Source organism: Canis lupus, chromosome 26, assembly GCF_003254725.2.
Source record: "Canis lupus dingo isolate Sandy chromosome 26, ASM325472v2, whole genome shotgun sequence".
Lineage (NCBI taxonomy): Eukaryota > Metazoa > Chordata > Mammalia > Carnivora > Canidae > Canis > Canis lupus.
Genome location: NC_064268.1, coordinates 27847965 through 27863676, shown reverse-complemented (window position 1 = coordinate 27863676; position 15712 = coordinate 27847965). Strand labels below are relative to the sequence as shown.

General features: G+C 50.6%; 2 protein-coding genes across 3 annotated transcripts in view; both read left to right on the top strand.

The window, feature by feature from the left end:
* Positions 1-10907, top strand: part of LOC112676932 (glutathione S-transferase theta-2B-like) — a 32536-nt gene extending 21629 nt beyond the window's left edge. The window contains exons 1-5 of one of the 2 annotated variants that reach the window (XM_025474735.3): positions 3509-3682; positions 8935-9022; positions 9892-10042; positions 10131-10304; positions 10628-10907. In XM_025474735.3, the coding sequence (XP_025330520.1) occupies positions 3571-3682; positions 8935-9022; positions 9892-10042; positions 10131-10304; positions 10628-10837 (735 nt within the window). In that variant the 5' untranslated portion in view covers positions 3509-3570 and the 3' untranslated portion in view covers positions 10838-10907. Of the gene's footprint in view, positions 1-3508; positions 3683-8934; positions 9023-9891; positions 10043-10130; positions 10305-10627 lie in introns of those variants that run through there. The other variant, XM_049101797.1, reaches the window with a different exon arrangement.
* Positions 3544-15712, top strand: part of LOC112676929 (glutathione S-transferase theta-1) — a 45621-nt gene continuing 33452 nt past the window's right edge. The window contains exon 1 of the mRNA XM_049101791.1: positions 3544-3562. The gene's annotated coding sequence lies outside the window, so the exon portion shown is untranslated. The remainder of the gene's footprint in view (positions 3563-15712) is intronic.

Here is a 15712-nt window from a genome sequence, read left to right as displayed (position 1 = left end):
CCCAGGGATCCCAAGTCTTAGTTTTCTTACGTGAGGTTCAGCATGAGTGAGTCCCTTTTGGGTCTGCTGTCTCTTTTTTAACAACTATGAAAACATCATGGGTGCTGGCTGCCCTGACTTGGGTCACAAACACATGCCTGCACAAAAGGGCTTATTTTCTGTTTGGACCATATGCTGTTCTGCTGTGTATTTCAGATACAGAAATTGACCCCATTCCTTACCTGTGAATCCCACAAAAGCTGGGAATCGAGGGAGGGCACATCGCAGGGACTATGACCCCTCTGCCCAGATGGGACTCCTGACCTGCTGTCTGGGATGTCTCACTGCTGTTGTCTGATGGCTTTTCAGGATGAGGGCAGCAATACCCTGATCATCTGACTCTCCATCGCTCCCCTTCCCCCAGTACACACACAGGAGGAAGGCAGTATAACTTAAAAGCTGTTGTCAGAGAAAGATTAATCTTTTCTAGGACTGGTTACATAATCAGGACAAAAGAGGTGGAAGGTTATGCAAACCCATTAGAAATTGTCGCAACTTCAGGATTTTAACCCAATCATTTCCGTAACATGATATATCTTTCTGGTTAAGTCATACAAAAATGTCTTTCTGTGTCCCTCATGAATACATTAAAAAAAAAAAAAACTGAAAGAAGAAACCATCCAGCATATTAAGATGGTCTTGATGGTTAGTGGGCTTTCTTGTGATCAGCTAAGTCCAGGATCCCAAAAAAGGCATAACTGAGATCAGTACTGCATACTGGTCTCATCCAGTCGTGTGGGGTTCTACTGATAATAATTTTGCTGTGAAGACACCTCGGCCAAGGACTGAGGGGTAGACTGCACAGAAAAGTTAATATAACAGGCCTGATTGCTATTCTTTGAAAGGTCTGCTTTCAAGGTTGGCTCTCCATTGGGGTATATTCTGGGAGGCTTCCCATCATTATTAACTTCAGACCATCAAGAGTAGCTCACTGTACCTAAATTGTTGGTCCAACCAATATGGTTTATTCTTTCCTCTTGGGAGTCTGGAATTTGGACATGTGCCAGGCACGGGATCAAGAAAAACCCCCAAGAAAAGCCCTGGGCAAAGTCTCTAATGAGCTTCTCTAGTTGGCAATATCCCACACACGTTGTCACAGCTCATCGTTGGGACTAATTAAGCATACCCTGTGTGACTTCAACGGCAGGGGATTCTAAAGGCTTGTACCGGGTTCACCTGGACCTTGCCTCATGGGGAGCTTCAACACAGAAGCTGAAAATGGCCCTGTTTGCAGGCCTATCTCATCCAAAGCCTGGGAGTTTGCTTTCTTCAACCCCTCACTGTCCTGTTAGACCAGAGTTATGGAACAGATCCTTCCAGGAGGGCCTGATCTCGGGGCTCGGACTGAGCACTGTCACAGTGTTGGAAGTTTCAAGGTAGCAAGGAGGACAGGAAGTGGGTGCAGGGGCCGGTCAGGAGAAGGGTGTCACATACAAAAGGTAGAAAGATTGACACATGTGCCTATTTGGGGAGTCAAATTTAGTGACATAACAAATATCATTCTATTGGGCCCACATATGAGATATATACAAACCTGAAGGAACATTATGCTGAAGGAATTACAAGTAGATGATGGACTTTGTAGCAATATGAAAATGAGCACGCCAAGCAGTGATAAAGGGACGCCAGGGTAGCTCAGCAGTTGAGCGCCTGCCTTCGGCCCAGGGCGGGGTCCTGGGGTCCCGGGATCGAGTCCCACACCGGGCTCCCTGCATGGAGCCTGCTTCTCCCTCTGCCTGTGTCTCTGCCTCTCTCTCTCATGAATAAATAAATACAATCTTTAAAAAACAAACACAAAAGCAGCAATAAAAATACAAGTAGAAAGAAGGAAGCTAACATCTAATTGAGGCACAGGGCTCAGTGATTTTATATAGATATTTTGAAAGTTATGTCTTACAACAGACCTGAGTCTGAGTGGAGGAATTAGCACGTTTGATAGCAAAGGACACCAGGACTCAAAGAAGTTCATAACATGCTCCAGGTCATGTAGCTATTGAGTGACAGAGTCAGGATTTAAACTCAGGTTTTTTTGTATCACGCCCTCCATATTCTCAGCAAGCACGTATAGGTGCCCCACCCCAACACCGCCATATAACCCTTCACTTCCTCCTACCTGCCCACCCCCCCCCCGCCCTGTATACAGCACACACACTTCAAGCCCAAAGAAGCCGAGGTGTGCATGTATAAAACTCATCAGTGACCTCCAGGAGATGCTGAGTTGTGCTTTCCTGATAGTGAGCCTCCTAATTTTAGGGGTCCTTGCAACCTGAATAGGCTAAGGATTCCCTCAAATCATCATGTTCAGGTTCAGTTTTCTTGCTTGACAGTTCTTCCCTCAATCTCTCTGCTCACATATTATACTGATAGCAGGAAGAAGAAACAGGCCACACTCCCTGAACACTTTGTTTGGAAATCTCAACTAAATAGCCAAGTTCATCGTACAAAGTCTGCCTTCCACACACCTGCAGGCCATAATTTATTTTATTATTTATTTATTTTGCAGGCCATAATTTATCTAAATTTCTGCCACTATGCACCTGGACCCTCCTTGCTGACTGTCAGGATTCTTTTCTTTCTTTCTTTTAAAGCTTTTATTTATTTATTCATGATAGAGAGAGAGAGAGAGGCAGAGACACAGGCAGAGGGAGAAGCAGGCTCCATGCAGGGAGCTCAATGTGGGACTTGATCCCGGGTCTCCAGGATCACACCCTGGGCTGAAGGTGGCTGTAAACCACTGAGCCACCCGGGCTGCCCAAGGATTCTTTTCTTTAGAAGGGACAGAAACTCAGTTCCAAGTGGTTTAGGGCAAACGAGGGATTTCCTGGAAAACTCCGTTGTCAATAAGGGAGAGGTACAGCTGGCCCACAGGGGAACTGGGATCAGGAGCTGGTTTTCTTCCCAACTCTCCTTCTCTGTGACTAAGCTGCCTTCTCTCAGGCCAGCCTGCCCGCTGAGCTTGAAATTGAGAGCAAGGCGCGGGCGGCCCCAGCTTAGGAAGCCCACGTTCGCCTCCTGTCCCCGAACCGCAACTCCAAATATCCCAGGGAAGCCCTCTGAAGCCGCCTGCTTAGGTCGGGGCCCAGAGGACGGGTTCCCCCCAGATCCGGCTAGAGCACGGGGCGGCCTCGGGGATCACATCCAGGGGCGGGTGAGGGTCGAGACGAGAAGGTGGAGGGACGCTTAGCTGTGGGCTGTCGTCCCCCCGCCCGGAGGCCGGGCGTTTCCCACCGACGCCGACCCGCAGCTCGCACCACGGCAGCCCTGCGGGTGGGCAGCTCCCACTGCCGCCGATTCTTCCCTGAATCCTGCCTCCAGCCCGCGCTCCCGGCAGCCTGGGCCACACCCGCCAGTGCGCCACCCCCCGGGGGACCTCAGCGACCCCCGCGCGGCCGGACCGCGGCGCCCGCAGCAGCACTCGCAGGCGGGTGGGGGTGGGGGTGGGGGCCGGGGCGGGCGGAGCCCCGGGGGGCGGAGCCGCGGGCCCTATAACCCGGGCGGCCCGCTCCGCCGCCCGCCGCCCCCCGCCCCGCCATGGGCCTGGAGCTGTACCTGGACCTGGTGTCCCAGCCCTGCCGCGCCGTCTACATCTTCGCCAAGAAGAACGGCATCCCCTTCGAGCTGCGCCCCGTGGACATATTCAGAGGTGGGCCGGGCGGCTCTTGGGGGTCCCTGTCCCCGCCCCTCTCCCACCCTGGCCCCGGCCCCGGCCCCGCAGCCTCCGCACCTTCCGGAGGAGAACAAAGACAAAACAAATGTAGATTAAAATTAAATTTCCATACAATTTGTAGCCCCTTGACCAGTGCTTGAGACGGGCCGCGTCGGCCCTTCCTCCCAGAACGCTCCCCGTCTCCTTGTTACTGCTTTGCTAGAGGGAAAAGGGCAACCTTAGCTTGACAATAGCCAGGCCTCCAGGATCCCGTAAGTCTTCTTTAACATGAGAAAAACCTTTTGGAAACTTCGTCTTTACCCTCCCCCAAATTAAAAGTATATAACTCTTCACTCCTTGAACCCCGACGTGGGACTCGATCCCGGGTCTCCAGGATCACGCCCTGGGCCGAAGGCGGCGCTAAACCGCTGAGCCGGTCAGAATTTTTTTTTTTTAAGATTTTATTTATGTATTTGAGAGACAGCGAGAGGGAAAGGCAGAGGGAGAGGGAGAAGCAGAGTCTCAGCTGAGCAGGAAGCCAGAGGTGGAGCTCGATCCCAGGACCCAGGGGTTAGTTAGGACCCGAGCCATCCAGGTGCCCCTCAAGAATTTTTTTTTTTAAAGATTCTATTTATTTATTCTTGAGAGACACGGAGAAAAAGAGACAAAGACATAGCCAGAGGGAGAAGCAGGCTCCCCCTCAGGGAGTCCAATGTGGGACTCCATCCAGGGACTCCAGGATCATGCCCTGTGCCAAAGGCAGGTGCTCAACCGCTGAGCCACCCACGTGTCCCTAACCTACCTTTCTGCTGGAAGCTAGTACATGGCCGGAATTATAATAAGATCTAGAAACTTAGTGTCCCCTCTTTAATCCTATTCTTTTTATTTTTTTAAAGATTTTATTTATTTGTGATAGACACAGAGAGAGAGAGAGCGGCGCAGAGACACAGGCAGAGGGAGAAGCAGGCTCCATGCCAGGAGTCCGACGTGGGACTCGAGCCTGCAGGCGCCAAACCGCTGAGCCACCCAGGGATCCCCCATGATTCCTATTATTATTCAAAATTGTCTTTCTTGGGCATGGGACAGCCACCTAAGCTGGAGCAGGGAGTGTGCCTCTCCCTCTGCCCCTCCCCGCATTCGTGCTTGCGCACTCTCTTAAATAAATAAAACCTTAAAAACAAAACAAAATCAAACCTGGAGCACCTGGGTGGCTCTTTTGGTTAAGCGTCTGCCTTCGGCTCAGGTCATGATTTCAGGGTCCCAGGATCCAGCCCCACATCCCACTCCCAGCTCAGCAGGAAGTATACAACTCCCTCTCCCTCTGCCCCTACCTCAGTTCCTTTTCTCTCTCTAATAAATAAAATCTTAAACACACACACACACACACAACTGGGGATCGTTTCCTAGGTAAGTTGTCTGTAAAGACTATGTGTGTTGGATTGTTGCTTAGACCATGGTGCCTCTCTATCTTAACTATTCTCCGTCAATGTCCCCTACTATTTAAATATGAAAGCGGGTCATTTCACTTTGTAAGATTTTCCTAATGTTTCTCCTGGGTTAAAAAGGCGGGTTCAGGGGAGCCCAGGTGGCTCAGCTGTTTAGCGCCACCTTCGGCCCAGGGCGTGACCTTGGAGACCTGGGATCGAGTCCCACATCTGGCTCCCTGCATGGAGCCTGCTTCTCCCTCTGCCTGTGTCTCTGTCTCTCTCATGAATAAATAAATAAAATCTTAAAAAAAAAAAAAAAGTGGGTTCTTCATGGCTCCATATTTTGGAGTCCAGTCATGGCATCTACTTGTAGCATAGTAGGCAATGGGGAAGCAGGTTTTTGTTTGTTTGTTTGTTTTTTGGAAGCAGGGTTTTAGAAGGTGGGAGGGGAGATGCCAGCATCCATTCTATAGGGCTGGGTGGTGCTCATAATCGTTTCCTTCAAAGGATTCCTCTGGTCTCTTTGACACCAGGAACCGCTGACATATCCTGTGTGATATAATACCTGGGAGTTGGAGTGTGGGGATTCCTTGGACTTTCTCTCCTTTTTTAGAAGTATGGGATCTTCGCTTCCCAAGGAGTCTCCTTTGGGGTGCCTTTTTTTAATCCCTTGGAAACTATTCACATTGCACGATTTAAGAAAAAGAAGTCTGATCTCCTGTAATAGTCCATGGCCTCCGTACTCCTTAGAGAGGAGGAAAAATGGCCCATTAATGGGACACTAAACTTCTGTATGATCTGTTAGATCTCTTCTGCAGGAAACAGGGCAAATGGATGGAGGTAGGCATGGCCCTAAATCAGGAACCTGACCCAAGGACCTCTCATGGAACGTGTTTGGCTGCTAACCAGGCTAACAAGCGCCTCCCAATATATTGGATACATGGTTGTCTAAACAGGCCTCCTCCTCCTCCTCCTAATAAACCCAGATTGCTGGAGGAAACCCAGGCCATTTGTGATGAAGGGATGTTGACTCTCACTGTTCCTCCTAATAGACCCCGGTTATTCTTGTATGGGGCTGGAGGGGGCCTCTCGCTCATTCATTTCCCGGGTTAATGGCTATGATAATTGGAGCGAATTGTCTCTGTTTAGTCTATCTCGGGATGGGGACTTTAAGGAATATTCCCAAGCAGCGCTGAAACTCCTTTTGTTTCAGGCAAGCTCCCTGTCTCCTCTGGCCCAACGTGGGACTGCGTATTTTCACTTGTTAGTGGCAAGAAAACCACCACCATGTGTGCTCTCTGAGCTGATGAGCTTCAGAACTGGGGTCCTTTCTCTGCCCTCTGGGCTTTTATTGGCCTCCAGCCTCCCTGGTGGCACCTCACCTCTTCTGTCTCCCTCTCCCCCTGTTTCTCTACCACCTTGGGTGCTGTCTGCCAAACTGGCTCTTATACCATCCTGTGCCTGTGGCGCCACTGGTTCCTGCTCCTACCCTCACTGCCAAGGAGTGAGGAGCACCCCCTTGGACTTAGACCACCCACTTCAGATTTCCCCACCAGTATCCCAGGTAGAAATGGACAATGGGGAAAGTCGATTGATTTCAGAGTGGAAGCGGGGGTATTCACACTAATTTAAGTTTGTTGGCTTAGGGACGCCTGGGTGGCTCAGCGATTGGGTGTCTGCCTTAGGCTTAGGGGCTCAGGGCGTGATCCTGGAGAGACACAGAGAGAGGCAGAGACAGACAGAGGGAGAAGCAGGCTCTGCGGGGATCCTGATGCGGGACTGATCCCAGGATCCAGGACTGATCCCAGGATCCCCGATCACGACCTGAGCCAGAGGCAGAGGCTCAACCACTGAGCCACCCAGGTGCCCCGCCTTTGGAATCTCTTGCTGCCACCTTGGTTAACTACATAAGTTTTGTAATGATCTGTAATCCTATTTACGCATGTGCTTCGTTAGCTTACTTGAGAAGCATTGTTTAAAAAAAAAATAATGATAAGCCTTAGCTTATGTTGTTTGGGTAAGTGCTATTCTAGAGATTATACACAATTCCTAAAGTTTTAATATGTTGGTATAAGACCATCACTTGATATTGTGATTATTGAGGTGTTATTTGTCACAGAAGTAACTGGTTTTCCTTGTCAGCTAGTATTACACACACACACACACACACACACACACACACACACAAATAATAAACTAAAGTATCTTTAGCCATGTTCATTTTGAGTCTTTGTCATTTATGGATATTGTTCTGGTGCTCTTGCAAAATGTGTTAAATTAAAAGTCATTAGAAGGGCTTTGGATAAATACAGGATTTTGATTTCTTTAAAATCATAATAAAGCTAAAGTGGGTAAGAATTTCCAGAACTAACTAAAAAAGCTGCATTCAAACTGAGCACGAATTAACAGGACTAAATGAACTGAGGAAGATGATTATAGTTTTGGTGACTCCTGTTTGAAATGTTCTTGGTTCTCTGTTTTACTCTTCCAGATTAAGGAAACTTTTAGATATCCGTGATATACAGAAATAGGATAAAATATTCCTTTGTGAACACATTGAAGCATTTAACTTTTTTGTACCTGAACCCTCTGAAATTCAGAAACTGTCAGTGACTGGGGCACCTGGGTGGCTCAGTGGGTTAAGCATCTGACTCTTGGTTTGGGTTCACCTGGTGATCTCAGGGTCACGAGATTGAGCCCCACCTCCGGCTCTGTGCTCAGCATGGAGTCTGCTTGAGATTCTCTCTACCTCTCTCTGCCTTTCCTGCTCATGTTCTCTCCCTCTCTCTCTTAAATAAATAGATTTAGATATTTAAATAGGTAAGCAGATAGATAAATAAATTTTAAAGGTGCTTCTATTAAAGCACGGGGATAGGACCATATGGAGAAAGGGCTGCTCTGGGCTTATAAGGTGCAACTGATGATATATTTTGGACTTGGGTGGCGTGTAGAGATAAAGGGAGTCCCTAAAGGGACTTCTGTAGGTCAAAGAAGACTTAGAGGATCCTGGAGGTCTGGTATTGATTGTCAGAGTTAGGTTGCTTTTTACCTCTAGCAAAGCATTAACTTTAAGGCAGTTGTGAATTCTTTGAGGAAAGTCACACTCTGCCCGTCTCAGGTATTTTTTGGAAGGGCTGCAAATTGTGAGGAAATGTGATTTTATCTGCATTTCTTTTGCCTTTGCTCTCTGGTATCTCCCACTGGAGACTGCCCTCTGCTGTGTGGCCGTGGACGGGCCGCAGACCCTCTCTGAACCTTAACTTTCACTCTGAGAAGGAGGATAATGTTACTTTTCTATGGAATGAGGAGTAAATGCTGAACTGGATTTTCACAGTTCCTGCCTTGAGAGCCTGTATTTGAAGTCCTGAAGCCCTGGGATACCTGGGTGGCTCAGCGGTTGGACGGAGCCCCAGGATCGAGTCCCACGTCGGGCTCCCGGTGCATGGAGCCTGCTTCTCCCTCTGCCTGTGTCTCTGCCTCTCTCTCTCTCTCTCTCATATTTCTCATGAATAAATTAATGAAATCTTAAAAAAAAAAAAGTCCTAAAGCCCTAAAGACCCTGGGGAGCTGGCCACCAGGGGAGAGTTTAGAGGTGGGAACCGCGGAGGCCTCTCTGGCTCCCTGCCCCCTGCCCTCCCGGGGCCTGGTCAGCTAACCCCCCTGCGCCCCGACCCCTCAGCTGCCCTGGGACCGGGCGGGGCAGGGAGGCTGCCCTCACCCCTGACCCGAGGCCCAGCCTGGCCCAGGGCTCGCTGGGGACGACAGGGAGAGCGCAGAGCCTCGGTTCTTGGCTCTAAGCTTTGCTGACTTCTTCCTCCACAGGGCAGCTCGTGAGCAAGGATTTCTCCCAGATTAACAACCTGTGCAAGGTCCCTGCCCTCAAGGATGGGGACTTCATCTTGAGTGAAAGGTGCTTCCCCCCCAGGCCCAGCCCTCTTGCCTCCAGTGCTTCCTACCCCCTCGCCCCAGCCCCCAGCCCACCTGGCCTCTGGCTGGCCTGCCCTGTGCCAGAGGACCCTGTGGGGCAGGCGAGGGCAAAGGGAAGGGTAGAGCTGGGGCTGGGGGTGACCAGGATGTTAGGGGGCTGACGCAGCATCGCTCTTACCCCTCTTGTCTTCAGCCTCTCCTTCTGGACCCCAGGGCCTTCCCATCCCCAGATTGAAGGGCACTAGAAGAGGACATGGGGACATTTGTCCAGTTCGATAGAGCAGGTTCAACAAACGGAGGCTGAAAGGGCCTCTCCTGGCTCCTCAGGCTGCTCTCCAGAGTCACCTCCAGGGGACACCTCAGGGCCAGCCACCAGGCAGGTCGAGGACAAGAGGTTGGGCGACTACAGGCATGACGGCCCGAGGACCTGTCAGAGGGGACCCACGACAGATCCGAGGACATGCTTCCCCTCCTGGGCCTCAGCCCATACACTTGAACATGCAGGGGCCTTGATGCAAGATTCCAGAGGCCCAGAGAGCCTTTTCTGAGCCTCAGACTAGTTACTTAATGATTCTGAACCTTAGCTTCCTCACGTGCAGCTGGGATGACAAATCTCCAGCTCACAGGGCGGCTGCCACTGTATCACAGGGATGAAAGGGCAAAGCAGACGGTCTGGCCAAGCATCCATGCTAGAGACAGCCAAGGACGGAGACACGGGAGGGCAGAGTCGGGGGAGACCAGAGGCAGTGCCCAGGGAGCTGCAGATGGGGGGGAGGCCCAGAGGAGCCCCAGAGCCCCACTGAGGCATGGGACCCAGGATCCTCACCGCCACCGCTCCTCCCTTCTCCCCAGCACTGCCATCTTGATATACCTGAGCAGCAAGTACCCGACGGCGGACCACTGGTACCCCTCCAACCTCCAGGCCCGTGCCCGCATCCATGAGTACCTGGGCTGGCATGCCGACTGCGTCCGTGGCACCTTCGGCGTGCCCCTTTGGACTCAGGTGAGGAGAGCCATCTGCGGGGTGTTGGCTGCCGGGGACCTGGGGGTGGGGGTGGGGACCACACCTGAGCCCACCCTTTGCCCATCAGGTGTTGGCACCGCTCATTGGGGTCCACTTGCCTGAGGAGAAGGTGCAGCGTAACAGGGCCGCCATGGACCGGGCGCTGCAGGAGCTAGAGGACAAGTTCCTGAGGGACCAGGCCTTCCTCACAGGCCAGCACGTGACACTGGCCGACCTCATGGCACTGGAGGAGCTGATACAGGTGTGAGCATGGCCGGTGGAGCAACATCTGTGGACAGCATCCCTCCTGTCGCCACCCTCACTAGACAGAAATGCTGAGGCCTAGAGAAAGCTGGGAATTTGCCCAGAATTGCAGAGCAGGTTTCTGTCTAAACTGGTGCTTTTGCCCTGACTTTCTGCTTCTCTCCTGTGTGTGGTGTTTCACGCAGGTGCTCTTGGGCCGAGACTGGCCACATGGTGCTGGGCCTCAGCTAAGGGGTGGGAAAGGGACCTGACACCTGTGCCAGTGGTCCTGGCATTGGGGCCTCAGGATCACTGTAACCTTCCCATCGTTTGTCCCTGCAGCCTGTGGCCGTTGGCTTTGACCTCTTTGAGGGACGGCCGAAACTGACAGCATGGCGTGAGCGACTGGAGGCTTTCCTGGGTATGGATCTCTGCCAGGAGACCCATGGTCTCATCCTGAACATCTTGGAGCAGGCGGCCAACAAAAAGATCCCGGACCCTGCCCCAGAAGTCTATCCTTATATGCTGCTTCGTATTTCCAGGATCCCCTGAGGAGTCTGGAATGGGAGCTGATGGTTGTAGCCCAGGAGATTAGCAATAAAGATTCCTTCTTAGTCTCCTACTTGTCCTTTTCAATTCTTTCCATCTGGCCTTAGTCTTTTGTTTCTGGCTCCTGGAGGAGCTCTGCACAGGTAGGACACCTAATGTCCTTGGCAGTGCTTATTCTCATGTGCAGGAGTTCTAATCAATAGACGACTAAAATCCACCATATATAAAGAGCTCTGAAAATTCAACAGCACGAAGAACAAAATCAACTTAAAATCAACAAATGTCATTGGTCTTTTACTTTTAATTTTTTCTATTTTTTAAAAGATTGTATTTATTTGTTCATGAGAGACACAGAGAGAGGCAGAGACACAGGCAGAGGGAGAAGCAGGCTCCATGCCAGGAGCCCAACATGGGACTCGATCCTGGGACTCCAGGATCACGCCTTGGGCCAAAGGCAGGCACTGAACTGCTGAGCCACCCAGGGATCCCCTCCTTGGTCTTTTTATTTTTTATTTTTATTTATTTATTTATTTTGGTCTTTTAAATGTAATGAAGACTCAGGGTGCCTGGGTGGCTCAGTCGGTTAAGTGTCTGGCTCTTAATTTCAGCTCAGATCATGATCTCAGGGTCAGAGATTGAGTCCTGCATCAGGCTTATACTCAGTGCAGAGTCTGCTTGTCCCTCTCCCTCTGTGCCTCACCCCACTTGCATACACTCTCTTTCTCTCTAATAAATAAAGCCTTAAAAAGATATAGTGAAGACTCAGACACTTGAATAAGAAACCAAGAATTATTGGTTTTATTACACAGTCATATGTATATAATCAAAGTATGTTCAGTAACACTCCTCATAGTTAACCAAAGTAACCTCACAGATAACAAGTCAATATATAAGATTGTTACTAGGGCAACAAAATGTTCAGAAATCAATTAGAATGACTAAAAAAAAAAAAAAGAATGACAAACTACTAAAGGATATAGATGATATTTCAAGGGCTACAGTAATTTTTTTAAAGATTTTATTTACTCATGAGAGACACACAGAGACAGAGACACGGGCAGAGGGAGAAGCAGGCTCCATGCAGGGAGCCCAATGCAGGACTCAATCCTAGGACCCCAGGATCAGCCTGAGCTGAAGGCAGATCAACCGCTGAAGCTCAACCGCTGAGCCACCCAGGCAACCCAAAACGGGGTACTTTCCAAGTGTTAGGAGCCATTTGCATTTCTTCTCCTGTGACCCTCTTGTGTCATTTGTGAAGGGCCCTGATACCCAAGCATCGTGTTTGGGATACGGATGGATAAGCATCTTTGAGTCCTCTACCCTAATCGAGGTTGACGTTGGCACAGCAGCGAAGGCCCCTGACCTGACCCAGCTGTTGCTGGCTTCCCTGAGATGTTCTGGGGGCTCAACCATTTGAGCCCCTCTCTTGTAGCCCGTATGTCTGCCCTATGGGCCTGGAGATGGGCTCCTTCCCATATCCCTGCTTTAGATCTCATCTCTCAGTTGTTGAACGCATGCCCAACAAAGCCCTGCTCCTGTTTTCCTTTCTTCCTATTTGTACACCTTTCTATTTTATGCTAGTGTGACTGCACCCAAGTTCACCTGTCCAACACACAGCAGAGCCCATCACCGAGACATCGAGTGTGTGGCAAGGAAAGCATTTATTCGAAAGGCTACCACACAAGGATACAAGGGACAAGGCTCACACCTTCTCAAGTGTTGGTGAGGATGTGGAGAAAAAGGAACCCTCGTGTACTGTTGGTGGGGATGCAGACTGGTGCAGCCACTCTGCAAAACAGTCCAGATGTTCTTCAAAAAGTTAAAAACAGAGCCAGCATATGGTCTAGTAATTCCACTGCTGGGTATTTACCCAAAGAATATAAAAACATTAATTCAAGATTTTATTTATTTAAGAGAGAGAGAGAACACAAGCAAGGAAGAGGGACAGAAGGAGACAGAGAAGCAGACTCCTGACTGAGCAGGGAGGCCCATGTGGAGCTTGATCCCAGGACCCTGGATCATGACCTGAGACGAAGGCTGATGCTTAACCAACTGAGCCACTGAAAAGCCCCTGAAAACATGAATTCAAAAAGATATATGCAACCCTATGTTTATTGCAGCATTTTTTACTACAACCAAATTATGGAGGCAGCCCAAGTGTCCATTGATAGATGAATGGATAAAGAAGATAACACACACACATATTTATATGAATATTATTATTATTATTATTATTTTTTAATTTATGATAGTCACACAGAGAGAGGGAGAGGCAGAGACACAGGCAGAGGGAGAAGCAGGCTCCATGCACCGGGAGCCCGATGTGGGATTCGATCCCGGGTCTCCAGGATCGCGCCCTGGGCCAAAGGCAGGCACTAAACTGCTGCACCACCCAGGGATCCCCAGGTCAGGGATTCTTAAAGGCCAGTGAAAGAGGGTCTGGGTAAAGGGGACAAGAGTCAGGTGACTCAAGATCAGCTTCGGGAAGTTGCTGAGTATGGGAGGGTCAATTTCATTTTGTTGTGCCCAAGGGGGAAGTCAGTGGTCCTAGGTTCTGTTTTCTTTTTTATGAAACCTTGAGTTCTTGCAAAACAACTAAATTAACATTTGCTGTCAAACATGAATATTATCTTACAGAAACAAGGTGACAGAGAATAAACAGTTTGGGGGGAAGAGTTGAGCTATGCTACCTACCCTGTTAACTCTGGTTTCGCTAGCATCCTAGTGGGGGTCTCTGGAGGAAAGAACGCAGCGTCTTTATTCATCACAAGGCCTACAACCTGTTTTACAAACCAAGGGCTTCTCATCAACCATGTGCCTCAACCCAAAACTTTTGGGAAATTGCACTTATGTAACAGAAACTGCACAGGTCAAAGCACACAACACTTTGAAGTTACTCACGGTTCCATTTGCCAAGGTCTGTTTTTCTGTCAAGTGATTTGTTTTTTTAGGACAGGGCCAGGGTCCCTAGTCTCTCAGGACCTTCCATACTAAGTCACATGGCTCATGTGGCTGCAGTTCTTGGAGGTGACAGTAGATGTCACTGCCAACCAATAAATGGGGTCCTTAACCTCGGCCACTGGAGCTCATCCTTCCGGGCTCCTACTTTGTGTCCCTGCTCTACCCATCCTGTGTCATTCCTGGCTTGAGCCTTGAGCGGCTCCCCTGTCACATCTGTCCTGCCCTGGGGGTTCCTGGTGGCTGTCTTCCCTCTTAGATCCTGTGCCGGTGGCCTCCCTCTCAGAGAGTCCTCACACTTGCTTGCTTTCCTGCACCTTTTTCATCTTTCCCCAGAGGGTTGAGGCTGGAGGCAGCCTGTGCCTTCTAGAACCACACCAGCTACATTTTGTTCACAATTGGATGGTTTTGCTTTCAACAGACGTTGCAATAAAATATCAGAAGTAAATGAAAGTAGAGTTGAAGAGTCACTCTGAGTTCAGTGTCAGTGAGAACTATGTCCTGGACGGTGGCCACAGCTAGACTAGCCACGCTGGGTACCATCAAAGGTGGGGGGTAGCAGGATCCTCAGGTTGCCTGCCAGGAGGAGAGACAGAAGAGATTCTGGAAGTGACCTCGAATCCCGAATTGGTCTTGGCAGAGGTAAGGGCTTGAATTAATGCTGGAAGCAGGAGGTGGAATGTGTTTGGGGCTTTCCAGTAGCCGGGCATGGTGAAGGGCATGCTGGCAGGCCAAGGTCACTACGGCGAGATGAGCACCGGGCTCTGGAGCCATGCTGAGGGGTTAGTTCCCAGGAACTGTCATTGCCCAGGTATGTGACCAGCTAGGGGCATTACCCAACCGCTGGATGGGGGCATGGAGCAGGATGGCTGGGGCAAGGACAGCACGAAGGGGAACCTATCAATGGCAGAGACTTCTGCTAGGGGCCTGTAGGCTCTGAGGGCAGTGGGAATGGCTGGGTACCAGGTCCTCAAGTCCACTGCCCCCTCCCTGCCTGCAAACACCACATGGTGGCCCACCGATGCCATCTTGCCTGTAGGCCCATGACCACGTGAATGAGGGCTCGAGCTGGCCTGATGATGGTGCCCAGGACACCTTGGGCATGCCCGTATGGACCCAGGTGAGGTGAGTGATCAGGGAATATGACAGGTGAGAGCAGGGCCAAGGTGCTGGAGAGTGGAGGCTTGCAGACTGAGCCCCCCCTTCCCCCACCCGACAGGTGCTGGTTCTGCTCATGTGTATGCAGGTGCCCAGGAGGAAGCTGGCCAGGAACAGGGACAGACCAGTTTCTGAGGCAGAGCTTTGGTCTCCAGTCCAGGTGATGTTGGCGGACCTTATGGTGCTGAAGAAGCCACTAGCTCAGAACAGTAGCCCAGCCTCCCTCCACTGACCCTGCCTAGGGGGCGCGGGGGGTGCCATCTCTGTTCAACAGATGGAGAACCTTCCCACCCCCACCTCTTGCCTGCCCCTGGAAGGGGGTAGGTGGGGTCCCTCCCTGACTTCCCTCAGGTCCTGTGGCAGCCTTAGGTCTCAGGTGGGGTCCATGACCTGGCTCTCCCTGCCTCCTGTGCTGGTGTCCCCAGAATCAAAGCCTCAGTACTGGCCTGCCCATGAACCTCAGGACCGTGCTGTGTTGGGAAGGGTGGTCATGCAGGTGGCATGGCAAGAGTGAATGGAGGGTATCCTGGGTGCAGGGTTGTGCCGGACCCTCAACCTTGTCCCAAGGTCCTGGTGCAGGCTGTCAATCCCTCCTGGGGACCCCACAGAGGACATTATAGGTCCTGCTTGGAGGCTGGGAGACATAAGAAAGTCTCCTCTCTGGTCCCCTACCGTTGTTCTTCTCCCTCCACTGTTTTTGTTCTGTTTCTGAGTCTCACTCTCTGCTAGATGAATAAATGAATGGGTAAATGAAGATATGAG